The sequence below is a fragment of the Muntiacus reevesi genome, chromosome 1 (genome assembly GCF_963930625.1).
Source record: "Muntiacus reevesi chromosome 1, mMunRee1.1, whole genome shotgun sequence".
Lineage (NCBI taxonomy): Eukaryota > Metazoa > Chordata > Mammalia > Artiodactyla > Cervidae > Muntiacus > Muntiacus reevesi.
Genome location: NC_089249.1, coordinates 197089937 through 197105696, shown reverse-complemented (window position 1 = coordinate 197105696; position 15760 = coordinate 197089937). Strand labels below are relative to the sequence as shown.

Here is a 15760-nt window from a genome sequence, read left to right as displayed (position 1 = left end):
ATGGCCAGTACAAAGGCCCTGAGGCAGGACCTCGCCTGACCTGTTGGAATAACAGTGCAGAGGCCCATGTGGCTGGATTAATGACCAGTTTACAATACCAGTAAGAAGTATAGATTGCTAAATTATAGATATGCTAAAACTTTACATCAAAGTATGCATTGGAGAAAGAAAAACATTCATAGAGTTATAAAGCAACTAGACTCCAATAAAAATTTTAAAATTTTTAAAGAAAAACATTAATATACTAATTGTTGAGGTGTTTATTCCATGGGATTAAGGGTGGCCTTTTTGTTTTTTAACAAATTGAACACATTAACAAATTGAAAGATTAAAAACACATTAACAAATTGAAAGATAAAAACCATATGATTATCTCAATAGATGCAGAAAGAGCCTTTGACAAAATTCAACATCCATTTATGATTAAAGCTCTCCAGAAAGCAGGAACAGAAGGAACATACCTCAACATAATAAAAGCTATATATGACAAACCCACAGCAAGCATTACCCTCAATGGTGAAAAATTGAAAACATTTCCCCTAAAATCAGGAACAAGACAAGGGTGCCCACTCTCACCACTACTATTCAACATAGTTTTGGAAGTTTTGGCCACAGCAATCAGAGCAGAAAAAGAAGTAAAAGGAATCCAGATAGGAAAAGAAGAAGTGAAACTCTCACTGTTTGCAGATGACATGATCCTCTACATAGAAAACCCTAAAGACTCTACCAGAAAATTACTAGAGCTAATCAACAAATATAGTAAAGTTGCAGGATATAAAATTAATACACAGAAATCCCTTGCATTCCTATACACTAACAATGAGAAAACAGAAAGAGAAATTAAGGAAACAATACCATTCACCATTGCAACAAAAAGAATAAAATACTTAGGAGTATATCTACCTAAAGAAACAAAAGACCTATATATAGAAAACTATAAAACACTGATGAAAGAAATCAAAGAGGACACAAACAGATGGAGAAATACACCATGTTCATGGATTGGAAGAATCAACATTGTGAAAATGACTATACTACCCAAAGCAATCTATAGATTCAATGCAATCCCTATCAAGCTACCAACAGTATTTATCACAGAACTAAAACAAATAATTTCACAATTTGTATGGAAATACAAAAAACCTCAAATAGCCAAAGTAATCTTGAGAAAGAAGAATGGAACTGGAGGAATCATCTGCCTGACTTGAGACTATACTACAAAGCCACAGTCATCAAGACAGTATGGTACTGGCACAAAGACAGGAATATAGATCAATGGAACAGAATAGAAAGCCCAGAGATAAACCCACGAACCTATGGACACCTTATCTTCAACAAAGGAGGCAAGAATATACAATGGAAAAAAGACAACTTCTTTAACAAGTGGTGCTGGGAAAACTGGTCAACCACTTGTAAAAGAATGAAACTAGAACACTTTCTAACACCATACAGAAAAACAAACTCAAAATGGATTAAAGATGTAAATGTAAGACCAGAAACTACAAAACTCCTAGAGGAGAACATAGGCAAACACTCTCTGACATAAATCACAGCAGGATCCTCTATGACCCACCTCCCAGAATATTGGAAATAAAAGCAAAAATAAACAAATGGGACCTAATTAAACTTAAAGGCTTTTGCACAACAAAGGAAACTATAAGCAAGGTGAAAAGACAGCCCTCAAATTGGGAGAAAATAATAGCAAACAAAGCAACAGACAAAGGATTAATCTCAAAAATATACAAGCAACTCCTGAAGCTCAATTCCAGAAAAATAAATGACCCAATCAAAAATGGGCCAAAGAACTAAACAGACATTTCTCCAAAGAAGACATACAGATGGCTAACAAACACATGAAAAGATGCTCAACATCACTCATTATCAGAGAAATGCAAATCAAAACCACAATGAGGTACCATTACACACCAGCCAGGATGGCTGCTATCCAAAAGTCTACAAGCAATAAATGCTGGAGAGGGTGTGGAGAAAAGGGAACCCTCTTACACTGTTGGTGGGAATGCAAACTAGTACAGCCACTATGGAGAACAGTGTGGAGATTTCTTAAAAAACTGGAAATAGAACTGCCATATGACCCAGGAATCCCACTCCTGGGCATACACACCGAGGAAACCAGATCTGAAAGAGACACATGCACCCCAATGTTCATTGCAGCACTGTTTATAATAGCCAGGACATGGAAGCAGCCTAGATGCCCATCAGCAGATGAATGGATAAGGAAACTGTGGTACATATACACCATGGAATATTACTCAGCCGTTAAAAAGAATTCATTTGAATCAGTTCTAATGAGATGGATGAAACTGGAGCCCATCATGCAGAGTGAAGTAAGCCAGAAAGATAAAGACCAATACAGTATACTAACGCATATATATTGGAATTTAGAAAGATGGTAACGATAACCCTATATGCAAAACAGAAAAAGAGACACAGATGTACAGAACAGAATTTTGGACTCTGTGGGAGAAGGCGAGGGTGGGATGTTTCTAGAGAACAGCATCGAAACATGTATATTATCTAGGGTGAATCAGATCACCAGCCCAGGTTGGATGCATGAGACAAGTGCTTGAGCCTGGTGCACTGGGAAGACCCAGAGGGATCGGGTGGAGAGGGAGGTGAGAGGGGGGATCGAGATGGGGAATACATGTAAATTCATGGCTGATTCATGTCAATGTATGGCAAAAACCACTACAATATTGTAAAGTAATTAGCCTCCAACTAATAAAAATAAATGGAAAAATTTTTTTTTTAATTTTTAAGGAAAAACATTAATACACTAATTGTTGGGGTGTTTATTCCATGGGATTAAGGGTGGTCTTTTTGTTTTTTGGACAGTGTTGGTTTCTTAATTTTATGTTGGCACAAGGAAATTCTGTGCCCATTTTACAGATGAGCAAATAGAGGTTGCAAGGGATTTTTAAGCAAATAGCCCAGAGTCACTGAGCTAGTAAATGGTGGAGTCAGGATTTCTTTTGTGTGTGTGGCTGTGTTGGGTCTTAGTCATGGCATGTGGGATCTTTCACTGTGGCAAGCAGCCTCAGCAGTTGTGGTGCACGGGCTTAGCTGCCCTGCTACATGTGGGCTCCTAGTTCCCTGACCAGGGATTGAACCTGATCTTCCACATTATAAAGTGGATTCTTAACCACTGGACCACCAGGGAAGCCCCTAGAGTCAAGATTGCTTCTGAGACACTTACTGAGTTCTTCAGATTTTCTGACATCCTGACTCTAGAGTCTCCTTTTGGATCCTGGGGTGTCTGGTAATCCCCCAAAGCTGCCCACTGTAGTTTACAGTTTGTCCCAGCCTCAGGCAAGTTAGTGAACTTCTCTGTGCCTCTGGTTTCTCATCTCGACGGTGGGGGAGAATCACACTTATCAACCCCAGTGTTAAGATGACTAAATGACTCAATGTTTGTAAAGAACAGGAGCAGTGCCTAGCGTTTAGGAGGTGCCTTGCGCTTGTTAAAGAACTGCATTTAAACAGCTCTCAGGTGAGGAGGAAGAGGAAGTATGTCAGATCTCACTGGATCCTAAGTTCAGCTTGTGTTCTAGATCACGTGGACAGCGGGGTCAGTGGCGAGGGTCTACAACCTGGCTTATGCTCCAGAAAAGCAGGAGGTGGTGGTCAGCTACCTTCCCCTCAGCCACATTGCAGCTCAGATGATGGACGTCTGGGTGCCCATAAAGGTCGGGGCTTTCATCTACTTTGCTGAACCAGACGCTCTCAAGGTATCAAGGTTGAGGGCAGCCCAGATGGGTGGACGGCTCCATCAGGGCCCAGATCTGGGGGTGCGGGGTCAAGGTTAAGGGCAGCTTGGAAGGGTGGATGGCTCCATCAAGGCCCAGATCTGGTAGGGTGAGGGGTTCCTTCTCTGTCCTCAGCTAATGCTCCCCTTTAGCAGCATGTGAATCAGTTATCCACCTTCTTTTTGTTTTTATCTTTATCCAAGTCATGGTGTTCATGGTTTTGCAGACTGTATACTGAACTACCTAAGACTAAAATGTGAATGGTACTAAAGGCAGAATTTGTGCGTGCATGTGTAGCGTTTTTTTTTTTTTTTTTAATTCAGTTCTTCCCAGCTCCAAAACCCTCCACAAACCAAACATTTTTGGCAGTAGAATCTGACCTGAACTGATGTGAAGCTATTTGCGTCTTCATGTTTACCCCACTTACTGGGAGTGTGTGTATCTTCAGAAGTATCAATGGGCTTCTCAAGTGGCTCAGCAGTAAACAGTCTGCCTGCAGTGCAGGAGGCCCAGTAGACAGGGCTTTGATCCCTGGGCTCAGGAAGATCCCCTGGAGAAGGAGATGGTAACCCGCTCCAGCATTCTTGCCTGGAGAATCCCATGGACAGAGGAGTCTCGTGGGCCATGGTCCACTTGGTTGCAAAGAGTCAGACATGACTGAAGCAACTTAGCACTAGGAACAAAGCCGTTTTAACTTGTTTTTGGCTTCAGCTCACAGGATCTTAGTTCCCTGACCAGGGATCAAACTCGTGCCCTCTGCAGTGGGAGCACGGAGTCTTTACCACAGGACTGCCAGGGAATTCCCTGTCTTAACATTTTAAGCAACTGCCAGAGTGTTTTCAAAGAGGCTGTGCCATTTTACATCTCCACCAGAAGTGTATGAGAGGTCCAGTTCCTCCATATCCTCACCAACACTTGTTCTTACTATTTTTGTTTTTACTATTATTGCCATCCTAGCAGATGTGAAGTGGTCTCTCTCCTATTAATTTGCATTTCTCAAATGATTAATGATGGTGGGTCACTTTTCTTGTGCTTATTGGCCATCTCTGTATCTAGTTCGGAAAAATCTCTTGTTCACAGTTTTGCCTGTGTAAAAATTGAGTTGTACATCTTCTTGTTGAATGTTGTGTTCTTCATACAAATTGTTTATCAAATATAGGTTTTGCAAATACTTGCTCCCAGTTCTGTGGCATGTCTTCTCATTTTCTTACTAGTGTCTTTTGAAAAGCAGAAAATGTTCACCTGTAATGAGTGTTAACTCTCCAATTTATTGATTTTTTTTTCCTTTCATGCTTCTGGTTTAATTTGTAAGAAAATCATTGCCTACCCTCAGCGCTGGAGGAGGAAATGGTAACCCACTCCAGTATTCTTGCCTGGAGAATTCCATGGACAGAGGAGCCTGGTGGGCTATAGTCCATGGGGTCACAAAGAGTCGGACATGACTAAGTGACCTACACATACTGTATCTAAAGGCACAGAGATTTTCTTTTATGTATTCTTCTGGAGGGCTTTTAGATCTGTTAATAGCTCTTACTTTTAGGTCTGTGGTCAATTTTGAGGTAATTTTTGTGTCTGGCAAGAACACTCTAAGTTAGCTAAACTCTCTACTTGTTTGTTTGTCTTTGGCACTTTTATTGAGCATCAATTGATCATAAATGTAAAGATTCATCTTCAGATTTTCAGTTGTTTCATTGATCTTTATGTTATCCTTACAACAAAACCTCACTGACTTTATTTTCCCAGCTTTTTGGTGATGAGATCACCTTGTCCCTGTTTACCCGGACTCTCCCAGGCTCATAAGTAAAAATCCCACACTCCAGGAACACTTCCAGTTCTGGACAAATCGGGAAAGTTGATCACCCTACATTATAGTCAGTTTCAAAATCAAGTAATAGTAAGTCCTCTGATTTTGTTTTTCAGAAATGCTTTGGTTATTCTAGGTCCTCTGCATTTCCATGCAGCTTGTCAGTTGGTATGAAATAGCTTGCCTATTTTTTATAGTGATGACATTGAACCTATAGATCAATTTGAGGGAGAATCTTTCATGATACTCCACTTCATGCCACAGTTTCTTCAGCCAATCTCCCCCACACTGGCTACGTAGCCTGTTTTCATTTTATTACAAAATGATGCACTAAGAGCATCTCACACGTGTTTCTCTGTGAATCGGAGTTTTTCGTCCAGCTGAGTTCTATCACCCACAGAATATAGCCTAGCTGTATTTAAAATGTTAATAGCACTGTCACACTGCCTTCCAAAAATATTCTACCAGTCTGTATGCTCCACTATGTCCCCAGGGAGAACGGATTAAACTGATTGGCCACTGGCTAGTCAATAGGCTGGCTCCCGTGGGTCCGGAGCTCACCTTGGTCCAGAAAGCCAAGAGAAAGTTCTCCTGGGCTGCCCTCAGTGACTGGGGAGAGATGGACACCTGGGGTGCAGGTGTTGCTGACCGAACTCTGTGCCCAGCAGGGTACCTTGGTCAACACCTTGCAAGAGGTAAAGCCTACTGCATTCCTGGGGGTACCCCGAATTTGGGAAAAGATGCATGAGAAGATAAAGGAGACTGTTGGCAAGTCTTCAAGCTTGAGGAGAAAGGTGTTTCTGTGGGCAAGGAATATTGGCTTCAAGGTCAACTCGAAAAGGATGCCAGGGTAAGTGGCAGGACCGCTGGGGCCAGGCATGGAGGGTGGTGGGTGAGGGGGCTCAGCCTTCTCCAGTTGGATCCCATCCCCCTCGTGTGACTCTGTGGCTACAGAACCTTCCTTGGCATCCATGTTCACAGGGAACGTGACCCTTCCATGAGCTACCGCATGGCAAAGGCACTCGTGTTCACCAAAATCAAGAACTCCCTTGGCCTGGATCACTGCCGCATTTTTATCAGCGGGGCCGCACCCCTCAACAAGGAGACTTCTGAGTTCTTTTTAAGCCTGGACATACCAATAGGCGAGGTGTATGGTATGAGTGAAAGCTCAGGACCCCACTCCATATCCACCCCGGAAAACTACAAGTTTCTAAGGTACTGGTCTCCTGGGCAGACACCTGGTCCTCTGGCAATGCTGGGTCAAAGGGGATGGAGGTGGGAGGGTTTCTGGGCTACGATGAATCCTGACTCGGTGTCTCCAGCCTCCAGATCTTCATGACTGTGGGAAGCCCCAGTCTGTCCGAGAGCCCGCGGACAAAGAGGGAGTTCTCCCAAACATTCTATGTATGTACCCTCCCTATCTGTCACTTGAGAGCTCTGCCTCCAGATGTCCCACCCCATGTTGACCTCCTGAGACCCAGGACCCTTCATCTCCAAGGTGCTCTGTCCATGTCCCCAGGCCCCTCTGGCTTTCTCCCAAGCTAAGCTCAGCTTGGACTGCAGGATGGAGCCCAGTTACACTGACACAGTAAAACACCAAAGGCGAGTTCCACTTGGAGCCTGGGAGCCGTGTTCCTTCACAGGACCTCCTGGTCATCCTTCCCTGACCCCCTGTCCCCCACCAACAGTACCATACTGCAAGGTCGAGTCTCCTCTCGTGTTTGGCCAGGTTCCACTCGCCTTCGAACTTAGTGAAATCAAAGCCTGATCTTCCCAATCTGGCAAAACCATCTCTTGCTTCTTTCTTTACTCTGTACATCAGTATCCACCCCTTCCAGCCCATAACTGCACCTGGGTCTGTTTTCTGCAAAACCCAAATGCCCACTTGAGCTTTGTTTTTTCCCCAAACCAAAGAGTAGTCCTTCCTTAAGCAGGTGGTTTTTTTCTTTTTTTTTCCTGTGTAGAATTTATTTTAGTTTTCCTTGGATGAACCCATCAAACTTGTATAGCTTCTGAGTTTTCCCACACTCCTAGGAAAGTTTTTAATCAGAAAGTCATAAGAAGCCTCTTTGTACATTAAAAAAAAAAAAACTTTTATTGGAGTATAGTTGCTTTACAAAGTTATTTTCTGCTGTATAGCAAAGTGAATCAGTTATCTGTTGTTCAGTCACTATGTCGTGTCCAAGTCTTTGTGACTCCATGGACTGCAGCACGCCAGGCTTCCCTGTCCTTTACCATCTCCCAGAGTTTGCTCAAACTCATGTCCATTGAGTCAGTGATACCTCCAACCATCTCATCCTCTGTCATCCCCTTCTCCTGCCCTCAATCTTCCCCAGCATCAGAGTCTTTTCCAATGAGTCGGCTCTTTGCATCAGGTGGCCAAAATATTGGAGTTTCACCTTCAACATCAGTCCTTCCAATGAACACCCAGGACTGATCTCCTTTAGATCAGTCTGGTTGGATCTCCTTGCAGTCAAAGGGACTCCCAAGAGTCTTCTCCAACACCACAGTTCAAAAGTATCAATTCTTCCACACTCAGCTTTCTTTATAGTCCAACTCTCACATCCATACATGACCACTGGAAAAACCATAGCCTTGACTAGACAGACCTTTGTTGACAAAAAATGTGTCGGATTTTTAATATGCTGTCTAGGTTGGTCATAACTTTCCTTCCAAGGAGTAAGCGTCTTTTAATTTCATGGCTGCAATCACCATCTGCAGTGATTTTGGAGCTCAAAAAAATAAAGTCTGACACTGTTTCAACTGTTTCCCCATCTACTTGCCATGAAGTGATGGGACCGGATGCCATGATCTTAGTTTTCTGAATGTTGAGCTTTAAGCCAACTTTTTCACTCTCCTCTTTCAATTTCATCAAGAGGCTCTTTAGTTCTTCTTCACGTTCTATTGTGATCCACACAGTCAAAGGCTTTGGCATAGTCAATAAAGCTCTCTTGCTTTTTCGGTGATCCAGCAGATGTTGGCAATTTGATCTCTGGTTCCTCTGCCTTTTCTAAAACCAGCTTGAACATCTGGAAGTTCACAGTTCATGTATTGCTGAAGTCTGGCTTGGAGAATTTTAAGCATTACTTTACTAGTGTGTGAGATGAGTGCAATTGTGCCATGGTTTGAGCATTCTTTGGCATTGCCTTTCTTTGGGATTGGAATGAAAACTGACCTTTTCCAGTCCTGTGGCCACTGCTGAGTTTTCCAGATTTGCTGACATATTGAGTGCAGCAATTTCACAGTATCATCTTTTAGGATTTGAAATAGCTCAACTGGAATTCCATCACCTCCACTATATAATAATAAGGGAGTTGATTTAGGTCATACCTGAATGGTCTAGTGGTTATCCCTACTTTCTTCAGTTTAAGTCTGAATGTGGCAATAAGGAGTTCATGATCTGAGCCACAGTCAGCTCCTGGTCTTGTTTTTGCTGACTATATAGAGCTTCTCCATCCTTGGCTGCAAAGAATATAATCAATCTGATTTTGGTGTTGACCATCTGGTGATGTCCATGTGTAGAGTCTTCTCTTGTGTTGTTGGAAGAGGGTGTTTGACCAGTGTGTTCTCTTGGCAAAACTCTATTAGCTATTGTCCTGTGTCATTCTGTACTCCAAGGCCAAATTTGCCTGTTACTCCAGGTATTTCTTGACTTCCTACTTTTGCATTCCAGTCCCCTAAAATGAAAAGGACATCTTTTTTGAGTGTTAGTCCTAAAAGATCTTGTAGGTCTTCATAGAACCGTTCAACTTCAGCTTCTTCAGCATTACTGGTTGCAGCATAGCCTTGGATTACCATGATATTGAATGGTTTGTCTTGGAAATGAACAGAGATCATTCTGTCATTTTTGAGATTGCATCCAAGTACTGTATTTTGGACTCGTTTGTTGACCATGATGGCTACTCCATTTCTTCTAAGGGATTCCTGCCCACAGTAGTTGATATAACGGTCATTTGAGTTAAATTCACCCATTCCAGTCCATCTTAGTTCGCTGATTCCTAGAATGTCGACGTTCATATAGGAAAACCATAGCTTTGACTATATGAACCTTTGTTGGCAGAGTGATGTCTCTGCTCTTTAATGCTACGTCTCTGCTCTTTAATGTGATGTCTAGGTTTGTCATAGCTTTCCTCCCAAGGAGCAAGCATCTTTTAATTTCATGGCTGCAGTGATTTTGGAGCCCAAGAACATAAAATCTGTCACTATTTCCACTTACAATTTTTCCCCTTCTATTTGCCATGAAGTGATGGGATCAGATGTCATGATCTTAGTTTTTTGAATGTTGAGTTTTAGGCCAACATTCACCCTCATCAAGAGGCTCCTTAGTTCCTCTTTACTTTCTGCCATGAGAGTGGTATCATCTACATATGGGAGGTTGTTGACATTTCTTCTGGCAGTCTTGATTCCAGCTTGTAATTCCTCCAGCCTGGCATTTTGCATGATGTACTCTGCATATATGTTAAATAAGCAGAGTAACAATATACAGCCTTGTCATACTCCTTTCCCAATTCTTTTTTTTTTTTTTAATAAAGGTGTTTATTTATTTTTGTTTTGTTTTGGCCATGCTCTATGGCATGTGGGATCTTAGTTCCCCGACCAGGGTTTGAACCCGTGTCTCCTGCATTGAGAGCATGGAGTCTTAACCACTGGACTACCAGGGAAGCCCCTCCTTTCCCAATTCTTAACCAGTCAGTTGTTCCATGTCCTGTTGCTTCTTGACCCACATACAATTTTCTCCGGAGACAGGTAAGGTGGTCTGTTATTCCCATCTCTTTAACTATGTTCCAGTTTGTTGTGATCCACACAGTCAAAGGCTTTTGCATAGTCAATGAAGCAGAAGTAGATATTTTTCTGGCATTCTGTTGCTTTTTCTATGATCCAACAGATGGTGGCAATTTGATCTCTGGTTCCTCTGCCTTTTCTAAACCCAGCTTGTACATCTGGAAGTTCTTGGTCGTGTGTGTGTGTGTGTGTGTGTGTGTGTGTGTGTGTGTGTATCTGCTCTTTTTTGGATTTCCTTCCCATTTAGGTCACCACAGAACATTGAGTAGAGTTCCCTGTACTATACAGTAGATTCTCATTAGTTATCTATCTTATACATTGTAGTGTATACATGTCAATCCCAATCTCCCAACTTATCCCACCCTGCCTTTCCCCCGGTGGGGTCAACACACTTGTTCTCTATGTCTGTTCACCTGTACCCTTTTTCCAGAGTCCACATTTATGCATTCATATACATTTTAAGCATCTCAGGCCTGCCTTCTTTTTCCACTTGCTGACTATGGGAGTTTCTACACTTCACCCTAAAACCACCGACCCTTCTAACTGCCAATAGAAGAGATCTCAGCCAGGCAGAAAGAAAATACTTCCTTCTCTCCATCATAAGACCACTCTCCCAAGTGGTATCACTAGCGAAAGGAATTTCACAAAAATCCAGATTTCACTAGTGCTCTCTGTCCTGTGGAAGTAACTTTAAAGAGATTTTGGCTGGTCATTCTACCTAAAATCAGCTGTCCTGGTCACTGCATTCAGGGCAACATTCCTGTTTTCTAGAAAGGGTTTTGTTGCTCGGGTTGGTTGGTTTTCTTTTTTCTTTCTTTTTTTTTGGCCACTCTGTGTGGCTTGCGGGATCTTAGTTCCCCGATCAGGGATGGAACCCAGACCCTCAGCAGGGAAAACATGGAGTACCAACCACTCGGACACTGGGGAATCCCATTGCTGGGAAGTCTTTCTGCCATGTACGTGAAGATAAAACCAACTTACAACTCCACTGGGCTTCCCAGTTCACCAGTGAAAGTGTCACTCAGTTATGTCTGACTCTTTGTGACCCATGGACTGTATCCCAACAGGCTCCTCTGTCCATGGGATTTCCCAGGCAAAAATACTGGAGTGGGTTGCCATTTCCTTCTCCAGGGATCTTCCTGACCCAGCGATCAAACTCGCTGTCTCCTGCATCACAGGCAGATTCTTTACCACTGAGCCACCAGAGAAGCCCAGTTCACCAGGTTTTTGGGAATTTGACTCCCTTGGTGGGACCAGCCCTCTCTCCACTCAGCCAATAGTCACAAGTACCCACTGGGTCCTGGGGAGGATGCAGCGGCAGCTCCAGCCCAGGCCAGCTGAGCCAAGGGTCAGGAACCAGGTGACCTCGGCCCCTGCCCCCGAGTCTCAGTCTTCCTCCCTCCTGTCCCCTGGCAGTTCTGGCAAAATTGTGGCAGGGTGTAAGAACATGCTGTACCAGCCGAGCAAGGATGGCGTGGGGGAAATCTGCCTCTGGGGCCGGCATGTCTTCATGGGCTACCTGGAGCAGGAAGACGCGACCATGGAGGCCATTGACAAGGAGGGCTGGCTCCACTCTGGGGACCTGGGCCGCCTGGACAACCAGGGCTTCCTCTTTATCACCGGCCGCATCAAAGGTACTGGGGCTGGGTTCCCAGGGGCCTCCAGCGAGCAGGCCAGCCTTGAACACTGAAGGCTCTGCCTTGCCACCTTTCATGGGGATGGGTGCTCACACAGATGTACAGGGACACCCCAGCCCGTGCACTGTCCAGCCCAGGGCTGTCCTTGTGCCCAGCATCTGGCCCTCAGCAGGATGGAGCCAGAAAAGAAGCCTACACTTGGCCTCAAACCTCTGTTCCCTCCCCTGTCATTTATGGATAACGGGAACTACAGAGTCATCATGATTAAGTGAAATGACACGGAACAGGGGTCAGTCAACTTTTCCCATAATGTTGGTTGCTGTTTTAGTCACTAACTCGTGTCTCTTTTGTGACCCCATGGACAGAAGCCCGACAAGCTCCTCTGTCCATGGGGTTCTTTAGGCAAGAATACTGGAGTGGGTTGCCATTTCCTTCTCCAGGGGATCTTCCCGAGTCAGGGACAGAACGTATGTCTCCTGTATCTCCTGCATCGGCAGGCAGATTTTATACCACTGAGCCACCAGGGAAGCCCTAAAGGGCCTATGTATAAATATTTTGGATTTGCAGGATACAGGGTGTCTGACAGCTGTGGGACAAACACAGCCGCAGTTGATGTCCAGACCTATGTTCATGGCCATGCACTAATACAAATGTCATAGGATTTTCATGTTATCACAAATATTGTTCTTCTTTAGATTTCCTTCCAACCACTTAGAAATGTAAAAACTTTTTAGCCCGTGGCTTTACAAAAACAGGCAGAAGGAGCATTGTGGAATTTAGCCCACAACCTCTGATGTAGAGCATTTGGCATGGAGCCTGACATAGGCTGTAACTGTTCAGTAAGAGGGCTATGTTCCCATTATTTCTGTGATAAGCAACAGAAAACCCTTCTTAAGCAAGTTTGTGTGGAAAAGTAAAGTTGCTGACTCAAAACTGGAAAGTCCAAAAGCACATGCCTCAGGCATGGCTGGATCCAGGTGCCAAAATGACATCACAAGAATCTCTTTATCCTTCTGTGACCAAGTCCCCCTCTGTATTTATGCCATCCTTGTCTATTTATTCATTTATTTATGTGTCTGCATCTGGACTTAGTTGCAGTATGCAGGCTCTTTGTCATGTGGCCTCAGTAGTTGTGGCTCAAGGGCTTAGTTGCCGCACGGCATGTGGGATCTTAGTTCCTTGACCAGGGATTGAATCCCCTGCACTGGAAGCTAGATTCTTAACCTCTGGACCACTAGGGAGCTCCCTGATGCCATTCTTGAGGAGGCTTTTCCAACTTGATGACAAGATGGCTGCCAACAGTCTAGGCTCATTGTAACACCCAAAGGTTGAGGAAAGAGTGTACTATTCCCAACAGCGTCAGCAAGGTTTATGCCTGATTCTCACTGGATCTTCTTGGGTCAGTATCCCATCTCAGAATGAATCCCTGTAGAGGACAAAATACACTGACTGGTCTGATGTGGTCACAGGCTTACCCCAGCAGCCCACCCCCTCCCCAGATCACACAGAGATGGAGGGTAGTTCTCTAAAGAAACTCGAAGGATGGAGGAGTCACTAGGCAGATGATATCACAGATGTCCATCATGGGCTCAAATGGATCATTCCTAGTGCTATAAGGACCTCAGCGGAGGTGACTGCAAGATCACAGGATGGAATGGAGAGAGTCTGGGTGGGTGGAACAGGAAGCAGCAGGTGTCCCAGGATGGAGGAACAAGTGAAGACTGTCTGGGGCAGGAGGAGGAGCTCCTGAAGGATTTTAGGCAGGGGGAGACAGTGACACAATCCTTTAAGAGCCTTCCAAAACTAGGAAGGCACCACACACCCCTGTGAGGAGCCTGGACTTGGAGTCTTTGAGAGTTGCCAGACGATGGGAACAGCAGGAGACAGAGAGACAGGGCATGGTCAGAAGCGCTTGACTATTTTCCAGGCAAGGGCATATCAGAGGGCCTGGTTCAGGGTACGGGGGACCAAGGAAAAGGCCAGGAGTTGATAAGATGCTGTCCAAGTGGAATATTCAGTATGTGGATGCTTGATGGGAATCTAAAGAAGATGGGGGAGGACGGGCAGAGTGATTGGGGCTTGGAGAAGGACATGGAGAGTGTCCTGGCCAAGGGCAGGGTTGCCCCTCTGCTTCCGGGGTTTTTCAGGGGAGTGATTGTTGCTGCTGACACCTGGGCCCCTCTGATCTGAAAAGGCACGGGGCTCCTGGGCTGCCCTGGTTGAACCCACCCCCAGTCACGCCTCGTTTCAGAAATCATCATCACAGCCGGTGGCGAGAACGTGGCCCCCCTTCCCATCGAGAACCTGGTTAAGGAGACGATCCCCATCATTAGTAACGCCATGTTGGTGGGCGACAAGGCCAAGTTCCTGAGCATCCTCCTGACGCTGAAGGTAACGTGGGTTTTCCAGCAGGTGGGAAGCAGGTGGGTCCTTGGGGCTGGATACTAGGGCTTGTGACAGGGGTGTCGCGGGGGCAGTGCGAGGTCGACAAAATGACCGGAGAGCCACTGGACACGCTGAACTGGGAGGCGATCAAGTTCTGCCGGGAGGTGGGCAGCCAGGCAACCACAGTGTCTGAGATCCTGGACCTGCGAGACCCCATGGTCCACACGGCCATCCAGAAAGGCATCAATGCTGTCAACCAAAAAGCCATCTCCAATGCACAGAAGATTCAGAAGTGGGTCATCCTGGAGAAGGACTTTTCCGTCAGTGGCGGAGAGCTAGGTGAGTGGCCTTTGACAGCTGGAGGCTGGTCCCCTGGTGGTACAGTCCAGGGCCCTGTGGGCGCTGAGGAGACAGGTCTCATTCTGGGAGTCAGAGGGTCTGTGGGACCAGCTGCCGACCGAGGGGGGGGGCACACAGAGGGAGACGGTGTCCACCTCCCCCTGACCCCACCCCCAGTAGTTTCAGACTCTGATGTGTCAGGGAGGCGAGAAGACGGGGCATTGTAGCAGGTGTGACAGTGGACTAGAGGGATGATGGGTCAGGGGTTGGACAGCAAGCTGCTTTGGCCAGAAGGATCTGGGAAGGCTGCTCTCGGGAAGTGGTCCTTAGGGTGACACTCAGAGGATAAGAAGCCTTTGGGGCAAACAATCGAAGGGGAATAATATTCCTGGCTGAGGGGGCAGCAAGTACAGAGGCCCTCAGGCAGGATGGTGTCTGGAGAGTCGTGGGAACAACTGGGAGGCCTGTGAAGTCAGGGTGGAGAGAGGTCACGTTCAGCTGTGCTAAGGAGTTGAGATTTTATTCCCAGAAAGGGAGCTGTGTGTGTGTGTGAAGCCAGGCGGTCTCCTTTGCCATCCCCGAAAATGGCAAAGGCGGTGCCCTAGGAAGATTAGGGCATGGCCAGCCACCAGCCCAACCCCAGCCACGAGATCCTGCTGCCTGGTCACGCCCAGGATACACGGACTCTTATTTCACCCCCACATCTGAACCGGTTTCTCCTTTCTGGGCAGGCCCGACGACAAAGATTAAACGACACTTCGTCCACCAGAAATACAAAAAGCAGATCAACAGCTTCTACCAGTGACTTCTTTGGTGAAGCGGGTCCTAGCTGCCCTGATGGTGAGACTGGCTTGGCTGGCTGGGCCTCAGATGAGTCCCACATAGGTGGTCTCCACATGTGCACACACGCTTGGCTGCCGTGGGCTCTGGACGGTGTCTGCCCTCCACTCACCCTCCACCCGGGTCCCAGTGGGGCATGCCAACTCCTTCCTGCCTGGCTGTCACCTCTGTTAGCTGTTCTTCCTGCCTTTTCCACTTGCCTGGCAGAG

General features: G+C 45.7%; 1 protein-coding gene across 1 annotated transcript in view; it reads left to right on the top strand.

The window, feature by feature from the left end:
• The window catches only part of ACSBG2 (acyl-CoA synthetase bubblegum family member 2), a 33080-nt gene extending 17564 nt beyond the window's left edge, over positions 1-15516 (top strand). Inside the window, exons 7-13 of the mRNA XM_065919121.1 lie at positions 3570-3746; positions 6237-6418; positions 6550-6783; positions 11767-11984; positions 14239-14378; positions 14465-14711; positions 15443-15516. Of these exons, the coding sequence (XP_065775193.1) occupies positions 3570-3746; positions 6237-6418; positions 6550-6783; positions 11767-11984; positions 14239-14378; positions 14465-14711; positions 15443-15516 (1272 nt within the window). The remainder of the gene's footprint in view (positions 1-3569; positions 3747-6236; positions 6419-6549; positions 6784-11766; positions 11985-14238; positions 14379-14464; positions 14712-15442) is intronic.
• The last annotated feature ends 244 nt before the right edge of the window (positions 15517-15760 follow it).